General features: G+C 44.7%; 1 protein-coding gene across 1 annotated transcript in view; it reads right to left on the reverse strand.

Annotated features, from left to right (window-relative positions):
• The window catches only part of LOC124552652 (vicilin-like seed storage protein At2g18540), a 78,405-nt gene extending 68,136 nt beyond the window's left edge, over positions 1–10,269 (reverse strand). The window contains exon 1 of the mRNA XM_047126979.1: positions 10,169–10,269. Within this exon, the coding sequence (XP_046982935.1) occupies positions 10,169–10,269 (101 nt within the window). The remainder of the gene's footprint in view (positions 1–10,168) is intronic.
• Positions 10,270–10,512: the final 243 nt, after the last annotated feature.

Raw genomic sequence — 10,512 nt, forward strand, 5'->3', positions numbered from 1 at the left:
AGTCAGATGCACGGGCCTTCAAGAAGGAACCATCCCGTGCAGACTTCCTCCGTACCTCGACCTCCCAGCCTTCGACCGGTACTTCCACTACACGTCCTTCCAAAAAGGCGCATAGGAAGCACAGTTCTCCTTCCCCGCCACGGCGCATTTCTTCTCTTGCGCCACCCAGCGGCTGCCGCCCCAGGCCGTCGTCCGTTTCGCCTGGCCGCACCGCTGGTCGCCGTACATCTGGCCGTTCACTGGCGGAGGAAGCTCCCCCTCCCGGCCATCCTCCCGAGATGGCCGATGACCCTATAGACCCAATGGACGATGACTGTCCGCCTACTGATAGCGGCGGCAGTGCTCGCTCGAAGCCAGGCCCTAAGCGGCCTTCGAGGTGACCACTTCTCTCATCTTTCTTTTCTTACGATGGCACTTATTCACTGGAATATTCGCAGCATTCGCTCCAACCGAGAGGACTTGAAGTTGCTGCTCCGCTTGCACCGTCCGCTTGTCGTAGCCCTCCAGGAAACGAAGCTACGCCCATGCGATCAAATTGCCTTGGCACACTACACCTCTGTGCGTTTTGACCTACCCCCTGTGGTAGGTATCCCAGCTCATGGAGGGGTTATGTTGCTGGTCCGGGATGATATTTACTACGATCCCATCACGTTGCACACCGTCCTGCAGGCAGTTGCCATCCGCATTACTCTCCCCACTTTTACGTTTTCCTTTTGTACCGTTTACACTCCATCGTCATCTGCCGTTACCAGGGCAGACGTGATGCAACTTATTGCTCAGCTACCTGCACCATTTTTGTTAACTGGAGACTTCAATGCCCACCATCCCCTTTGGGGCTCTCCAGCATCCTGCCCGAGGGGCTCCTTGTTAGCAGACCTTTTCAACTCGATCTTGTCTGCCTCAATACTGGCGCCCCTACTTTTCTTTCGGACACATCTCACACCTATTCTCATTTAGACCTCTCTATATGTACTCCCCAACTTGCACGCCGGTTTGAGTGGTATGCACTTTCTGATACATATTCGAGCGACCACTTCCCGTGTGTTATCCATATCCTGCAGCATACCCCCTCCCCGTGCTCATCTAGTTGGAACATCTCCAAAGGAGACTGGGGGCTCTTCTCTTCCAGGATGACCTTTCAGGATCAAACTTTCACAAGCTGCGATCGTCAGGTCGCCCACCTGACAGAAGTCATTCTCACTGCTGCTGAATATTCCATCCCTCATCCTACTTCTTCTCCACGTCGCGTACTGGTCCCCTGGTGGACCGCAGCATGTAGAGACACTTTACGTGCTCGACGACGTGCTTTACGCACCTTTAAACGCCACCCTACAGTGGCGAATTGTATCACTTATAAACGATTACGTGCAGTGTCGTCTTATTAAAGAAAGCAAGAAAGCCAGCTGGGCTGCTTTCACAAGCAACTTCAACAGTTTTACTCCTTCTGTTCTCTGGGGTAGCCTGCGCCGGCTATCTGGCACTAAGGTCCACTCACCAGTTTCTGGCTTGATGGTCGCAAATGACATCCTTGTGGCCCCGGAGGATGTCTCCAATGCCTTCGGCCGCTTTTTCGCAGAGGTTTCGAGCTCCGCTCATTACCACCCTGCCTTCCTCCCCCGCAAACGGGCAAAGGAGGCTAGGCCACCTAACTTCCGCTCCTCGAATCGTGAAAGTTATAATGCCCCATTCACCATGCAGGAACTCGAAAACTCACTTGCCCGGTCACGGTCCTCCACTCCAGGGCCTTATTCTCAGCATATTCAGATGCTGAAGAACCTTTCTCCTGCGGGTAAAGGTTTTCTTCTTCGTACTTACAATCGCATCTGGACTGAGGGACATGTTCCCGCATGCTGGCGCGAGTCTATTGTTGTCCCGATTCCTAAGCCGGGGAAGGACAAGCACTTGCCTTCCAGTTATCGACCCATCTCGCTTACCAGCTGTGTCTGTAAAGTGATGGAGCGAATGGTTAACTCTCGTTTGGTTTGGCTGCTCGAGTCTTGACGCCTACTTACCAATGTACAATGTGGATTTCGTAGGCGCCGCTCTGCTGTTGACCATCTGGTTACCTTGTTGACCTTCATTATGAATAACTTCTCGCGGAAGCGCCCAACCGCGGCTGTGTTCTTTGATTTGGAGAAGGCTTACGACACCTGTTGGAGGGCGGGCATTCTCCGCACCATGCATACATGGGGTCTTCGCGGTCACCTCCCTCTTTTTATTCGTTCCTTTTTAATGGATCGACAGTTCAGGGTACGTGTGGGTTCTGTCCTGTCAGACACCTTTCGCCAGGAGAATCGGGTGCCACAGGGCTCAGTTTTGAGCGTCGCTCTCTTCGCCATAGCGATCAATCCAATAATGGATTGCCTCCCAGCTGATGTATCAGGCTCCCTTTTCGTGGACGACTTTACCATCTATTGCAGTGCGCAGCGTACACGTGTCCTGGAGCGCTGTCTTCAGCGCTCTCTTGACCGTCTTTACTCCTGGAGTGTCGCCAATGGCTTCAGTTTTTCTGCCGAGAAGATGGTCTGTATTAACTTCTGGCGCTACAAAGAGTTTCTCCCACCATCCTTATGACTTGGTCCCGTTGCTCTCCCATTCATGGAGACAACAAAATTTTTAGGTCTTACATTTGACAGGAAACTTAGCTGGTCTCCACATGTCATATTTGGCTGCCCGTTGTACCCGTTCTTTAAATGTCCTCCGTGTTCTCAGGGGTATGTCGTGGGGAGCGGATCGAACCGTCCTACTTCGTCTATATCGGTCGATCGTCCGCTCCAAGCTGGATTATGGGAGCTTCGTATACTCCTCTGCACGGCCATCCATCTTACGCCGCCTCAACTCCATACAACATCGGGGTTTAAGACTTGCGATCGGAGCATTTTATACTAGTCCCGTAGAGAGTCTTCATGCTGACGCTGGTGAATTGCCACTCACCTACCGGCGCGATATACTGCTTTGTCGGTATGCCTGTCGGCTACTGTCAATGCCCGACCACCCGTCTTATCGTTCCTTTTTTGACGACTCTCTCGACCGTCAATACGGGTTGTATGGCTCTGCCCTGCTACCCCCTGGAGTTCACTTTCGTCGCCTCCTTCAACACCTTAATTTTTCACTCCCTGTAACCTTTCGAGTGGGTGAGAGCCACACGCTACCTTGGCTCCAGGCTCAGGTTCGCGTTCACCTTGACCTCAGCTCGCTCCCAAAAGAGGTTACCCCCGGTTCGGTCTACCACTCCCGTTTTATCGAACTTCGTTCGAAGTTCATTAATATGACCTTCCTTTATACAGATGGCTCAAAGACCAATAACGGGGTCGGGTGTTCCTTTATTGTCGGGGCACAAAGTTTCAAATACCGGCTCCATGGCCATTGTTCGGTCTTCACAGCTGAGCTCTTTGCCCTCTACCAGGCTGTTCTTTACATCTGCCGCCACCGACATTCTGCTTATGTCATCTGCTACGATTCCCTGAGCGCCATCCAGAGCCTCAGTGATCCGTATCCGGTTCACCCTTTTGTGCACCGGATCCAACGCTCTCTTCAGCAGCTGGTGGACGTCGTTTCTCCGGTTAGCTTTATGTGGGTTCCTGGCCATGTCGGTATCCCTGGGAATGAAGCTGCAGATGCCGCGGCTAAGGCTGCGGTCGTCCAGCCTCGGACAGCTTCTTGTTGTGTCCCTTCATCAGATTGTAGCAGGGTAATTTGTCGGCGCATTTTATCGCTGTGGCATGCCGATTGCGCTGCACTTGCCGACAACAAGCTTCGGGCCTTGAAACCTCTTCCCGCGGCTTGGACGTCCTCCTCCCGCCCTTCTCGGCGGGAGGTCGTTTTGGCCTGGTTATGAATTGGACACTGCCGGTTCAGCCATCGCCATCTGCTGACGGCTGCGCCGGCGCCGTTCTGCCCATGTGGGCAATTGCTGACGGTCCGCCACATTTTAACGTCCTGTCCGGATTTTAACACACTGCGTCTTGATCTTGGCCTGCCATGTACTCTAGATGTCATTTTAGCAGATGACCCAAGAGCAGCTGCTCGCGTTCTTCGTTTTATCAATTTGACAAACCTCTCTAAGGACATTTAATTATGCTGTTTTTTTAATCCTATGCCTGTCAGTCTATCTTTTATCGTGTTTTCCCTTTTAGTTGTTGTTTTAAACTTGTGCCTCGCGGTGCATTCTTAACGTAGTCTGGGCGCTAATGACCGTTGAAGTTGTGCGCCCTAAAACCACAAAAAAAAACAAACGAAAAAAACTGTTCATGGAAATTTTGTGTCCAAGATATACAGCAGAGAAAGGGGAAAATGTGGGTCAGTTGGATTACACTTCAGATGCTGTTCAAAACGTTAGACAATGAAGCTCATGTAACTGTTCTTTAGTTGAAGTGCCTGTTACTGCAATATTGGGGGAACAGATGATGCAGCGAGCAACATCGGCCATATGCTGCTCTGGTGAGCATTGAAATTTTGCTGTGGGCTAGCCACTCCAAACATTTAATGTTCATATCAATGAAGACCAAGATGTGTGCTTACTTTGAGAAATTGTTTCACTGTGTCCTTTAATGGAACCTGCAGGGCGACTGTACACCAGTCAGTTCGGGAATAGGATTAGTGCAATTTTGCAAGTAATCGTCAGTTAATGGCAGAAGGTGTGTGTCAATAACAGGACTCTGATAAATTTGATGTCTCCACAAATTTTGAGGTGCCATACCTGTTTTTGATGGTCATTTATGGTGTAGCCCACTCATTTGTCTAAAGAAGTCGAATTAAGCCTGGTGACTCAACAGATTCAGTTGTACTCATTCATGTAAGGACGTGAAAAAATGCAGCCAAGCCAAATGGTTAGATTGATATGTGCTGTGAAGTTGTTCACACACCGTAATCCCACAGAAAACAAATCTGAAGAATCAGAACGCAATTAATCTCGGTCTTGATAAGGAACCAAATCTGACAAAAGATACATATCTTCATTAATAAAAAATTCAAAGGTAACAAAAGCATGCAACCCAATTAAATTTTCAGTGTCAGTACCTTTAACAACCAAATAAACATCTGCAGTCCCTTCAACCATGTAAGCTCTGGTGGACAGAAACTGAGTGAGAATTGGAATATGCTGTTTGTTTGTAGCTTACCACATGGCATTTGATGGTTGCTGATGGTGGGAGCCGATCTTTGTGCGGGTCTGATAGCAGAGGAGTGAAACGGTTAATCTGGTGTTCACTTTTGGAGATAACGGTTTCTGCAGCACAAACACTCCAATAAAAAATTCATTCTAACCTGCAGACAATAATGAAATAGAATGAATGTCAATGTCCATTTATATCAAGGAAGGCTGTGTGTGACAAATAGAAGCCATGTGGATTTTGTTGTGCCACAACTCACCAATTGGGGCATGGAACCTCCTCATGCTGCACAAAGTGAGAGGGATTTGTCCATAGTGCCACAGGGTCTCCTTCTCATCGTCATCAGGTTTATCCAGCTCAGCTAGGCTTTCGGTTTGAGGGGCTGTGACTTCCACAACATCTGGTGAATTGGTGCCATGTGCTGAAGCAGTTCACTGTGTATGATGGTGATGTCGCCTGGTGCTTCTATTTGGGAGGGTACTTAAAGAGAGTGACTAATGGTAAAACTTTTTCTGAGGACAAGTCCTCACATCACAGGGTTTTCTGATGAACTTCCGTATCAGGCACTAGGTAGACATTCACGTCACGAACTATAAAGTCTGCGTAAGATTCTGTGGAGCTTTTAGGAACAAAGTGACACTTACGGCCCTCAAACCCTTCAGCTCTGCTACCTAATCCTGATAAGACTGATGTTACTGCCTGCGTTACTGGTAAAACTCCACATGGGGGACACTGATGTGGATGCACTCCTGACTATAAGATGACAAACTACACATTTCATCAAAAGTGAGGGGCCAGTTCATTTAAAGCACAGCCATTGTTGAACACATGGCAGGAATCTACAACAATAACAAATCCTTAAGATTCTTTGTCCATTATCCTGAATGCAATGAGGTGTCGGTGTAGCCATTTTTCACAAATTTCGCTTCTTCAGCAGAGTCATTGTATGACAGACATAAACCATGGTCGGTGCACCTGTGATGGTGGAGCCTGAACCATCAATGGAGCCACTAGTTTTTCTGAGGTGGGTAAAGTAAATTGCTGCTGCCAGACAAGTGGTAGAGGTATCACATTCATAGGTAAGATACAAGAAGAAACAGTGACAGAAACAACTTGTTTCCACTTGTTGTCTAACTCCGAACACAATAAAAGGCGCAGCTGTTAGATACATTCTAGTTAGTAAGGATGTGGCTGTATTAGAAGCATTTGCCCAACAGAGGGAGCTGTCTTTCGGCTGCAGGAAATAGAGGTGCAGGCTCGAGATCAGTGGCCTCTGTCTGGGACCCAGAGCAGGTGAACAGTGCACTACTCTAATGAGTGATAGTGGGGGTGGAGGTGTAGCGATGCCTGGGTTTCTATGGACTTCATATACGATTTCATTCCATATGATTCACAATCTGGTTTCACTCCATGATATGTGTACTGGTGTATTTCTGTTCCTGCTCAGAAATCTGTTTGGACTGCTAGATTTAAATGCATTGTAAGTAAATTGCTTGTATTGACGCTGTTCTCTTTTGCATTGGATTTTCATATTTTCTCATTTGTAATGGAAAATTCCATATTAGCTAATTTTGATGGAATATATGTGCATCTTCAGTATATTTCCTCACAGTGTATATGGAATTCTGCTGTGGAATGGCTTTACTTCCTGGCATTTAGTAAGCTTTGCAATCTTGTTGACTAAATCATTCTTCCATGTAACTGCTAAAAATGCAACAGTAGTTAGACAAATGTGTTCACACGTTGCTGGTAGGAGGCACAAAGAGTACATTTTAGTAGAAATGAAGGTACAACAATCGTGCTTCTACTCCAATGAAAATTTTAGAGAAAATAATAAATTCTATTAATAAATCGTGTTCCCGAAATTGAAAAGAAGAAACCTAATTTGAGAGGATCAGTCATCAAAAAATTTGTACTTGTGAAGTGAGGTTCAGTGGCGATGTTGAAATTTACATCTTATTGAGATGTTAACTGAAAACAGATTTAAGAATTACACTAAGATGTAGGTTTAGTTGACACTTGGAACTGGAGTGGGGAACACTGTCTTTAGATTTTACTTGTTATTATTAATGATATATTTTCCCCCTGTTATTACTAATTATAAAAAGACACACACAGTTCAAATTAAAAATGATTAGTAGTGTCACAAAGCACAGTTAAAATGACTAAAATTGCATACTAATTGCAGCAACTCCTGGGATGGTTTATTTATTCGATGTGTAGTTTACCCAAACTTGACAACAAGAACTTATTAGCAGATTTCTTTGTAGATATTATTAGCAGATTCCATAATACCTGTATGGTACCCACATGAAACTTAGGTATTAAATACCTTTCACTTTAACGGGAAGTTGGATTGTGAAAGTAGTTTTTGCTGCTACAATTTGGCATGTAAAAAAAAACCACTGTGCCTCGTGAACTAAAACTTCAGCAAAGAATACACTAAAAGATACAGACATGTAAGAATATGTTATAAAAAGCCAGAACAACTCTAGTATTAAATTCAAATATTTTTGAAGTCCCTCAATTGTGCAGAAGAGGCAACAACTCGCTTCCTCAGGTATGTCATTGGCTGTGTGACCACCAGCAGGTGTGGGGTGAGGTGTGGCCCAGTGAACAGCAGCAGAGCATGCCACAGACTGTGTGTTGGAAAACCCATTAGGGCGAAATTCTTTATTTTCATTCAACTTGGTTTGTGGAGCTGTGTTTTTGTGGGTAAACATTTCTAGGTGCTCCTGTATGTATAGGGTATGTCCTATTGGGGCTCTAGAAAACACTTCTGTGCTTGCTCTCAGATGACACAGCTTAAGATTCTTGACTTGTCAGTGCATCCTTATGCACTCTTTCTCCAATTGTAGCTGTACTCCATAAACAGTGTCTTGAATTTTTTTCTCTTTTTGTGTTAATTTTGTACATTCTGAAGTACAGCATTTGTCGTATTTATTTCCTGTTTTGTGGCATATATTCCTGGGCAATATCCCTTCCCACATACTTGGGGATCTGTTTTTTGTAGATATTACAGTGAGTTTGTTCCTGAACTGAAACCTGCACCATTACAACTGCAAATCAGATTTATGCTGCTGCAATGTTTGGCATCCAAACAGTCACCTCATCTTAAGAAACTGTCATTACGAGCAAATACCCTCACTGGCACATGACAAATAAGTTGAATATTTAAGGTCCCACAGGAAATGCAGTTGGAAGCTCTCTGTATTGAGGAACACTCTGCTGATGCTCTATCACTGATGTTTTGCTGTGCAGATCCACTCTGCTGATCGCAGTGGCTGGTAGACTGTGAAACACTTGTTGAGGAATCCAGACTGTTCTGGGAGTAAGGTATCAGTGTCTGAAACGAATTATGAGCAACTGCATTCCAACATGTTAAATTCTGCATAATGAGGCAAGAAGAGCAATTGGAGTAAAACTTCAGAGAAAGAGCAGGTTGTTTTGGAGTAAGGGAATGGTGATGAGTTGAGCTGACTTAAACAGAGAGGAGACAGGATAAATTAATGTCATGGTTGTATAGTCTCATAAGAAGGTAACAACAGAATGGGGAGAGTGTTACAGAGGAGCAGCCATAATTCAATTGTGCCAAGGTATTCATTGGTTGCATGATGCTCAGAATGCATCCAATGTCCCATCTTCACTGTGTTGAATGTCCATCTTGATTTTCTGTCCTCATTTGACTTACTCTTCTAATAATTTAGTGCAATTAGATACATGAAAAGATCTACTACATTGGTCTTTAAGTTCGCAAGCTTAAGTAGTCAGTGGACCTTCCTTGTGGAAGAAAGGTTGAAGGGGAAGAGAGGTCTAGGAAAACAACTGGTGAGGTTTAGAAAAAAGGAGTGGAGTGGAGTTGAGAGAAGTTGGGACTCTTATTCCTCAAATGGCCCCCTTGTTTCGGACGACTTCAGCAAATTCTACCACTTATTGTACACCTCAACAGGCCTTCTCCGTCACCTCTCTTCCTTCCCCTTCAACCCCTCTGCCAAGAGAGAAGCCACTGGCTCCCAAAGCTTGCAAACTGTAATACCCTCTATATGAGTGTTGGTGAGTAGATCTTTTATCTATTCAGTTACATTATATTTTCAAACCTGATAGTTTTCTTCTAACTAATGCCATTTTTTTATTTCTCATTATTTACTAGGTGAATCTGAAACTAAAATTACATTGATTAGGCCATAATTTGAGGTTTACTTTCTTTGAACAGACTAAACTGTTCTAGCATGGTTCTTTCACTGATTTCCGAGGAATTTTGCCAGCTTCAGCCAATATTGGCTTTTCATCCAGAAAGTGGATGCTTTGCTCCTCTAAGAATTCCTCACATGAGACTCAAATTACATTACAATTATCCAGTCATCTGTGTCTGGCAAGCACTGTTATTCCATTGAGTTAATGCAGGAGCCCCAATCTGTGGAACAGGTCCTTCATGGTAGATTCAGTAGACAATTTGTCACTAGAGTATCACAGGTGCAAGGCAGTTGAGTAAAGTAATAGATAGCTGATTGAACCTCTGGTTTGCTAATCATATATGGGGTGGCCTCCTCATACTTCCCTACCAGGTTATTATGATTCTCAGAGTTTGCAATGTAAGTTCATTTAACCATCCTCCCAGCATCATCTTCAACACTGGAAAAACGTGGACTTCGGCATTAGTTGCATATTGTGCCTGTTAATATCAGTCTTACATGATGCTGTTAATGTTTTGGGAGAAAGTGTTATTGTCCCTACACATAGCTGCATAAACGTAAAATGTGTATTATGTATTATGCTGCTGAGAGAAACATGTTACTCTACTTTCACAAATACTATTGAAAACTTATCCACATGGTCACACAAAGTGGTGGCCCTTAAATTGATACGTGCAAACTGTAGTATTTAATAATGATTATCAGAATTTACTACCAAAACAATAAAATTGCCTGTTATTTACTATTATTCAAGCTTCATTAAACATCAGGATACTCGGAATAAATTCTTTTAGGTAGGGACCCTATTGAGGTAAATGAGATAGGAAAATGACTGTTAAACACAGAGGTAAACATAACACTTACATTCCACTGATTGAAGACGGATGGTTCATACTGTGATACACTTCTAAATAAAGTACTTTGCCTGTTGCTGATGTCGAAGGTGGTGTGAGGTGGTGCTGCATAGTAACATTGCACATATACGGCTCTTGATGTACATACTCAGTCTTCTTGGTGGCGACGATAAAATAGAAAATTTATGAGCTATGAATTTATTACCGTACAGTGCTAATCATGTAGAACATGTCAGACTTGCAGTTAAATTTTGGGATTCTAGTGCTTGACCAACATAATGCGTGTTCACTACTTGCTGTGCAGCTACCGACTGTATCAGCCACTTGCACACCAAAATCTCACTCGTGCGCCCC

The sequence above is a fragment of the Schistocerca americana genome, chromosome 10 (assembly GCF_021461395.2).
Source record: "Schistocerca americana isolate TAMUIC-IGC-003095 chromosome 10, iqSchAmer2.1, whole genome shotgun sequence".
Classification (NCBI taxonomy): domain Eukaryota; kingdom Metazoa; phylum Arthropoda; class Insecta; order Orthoptera; family Acrididae; genus Schistocerca; species Schistocerca americana.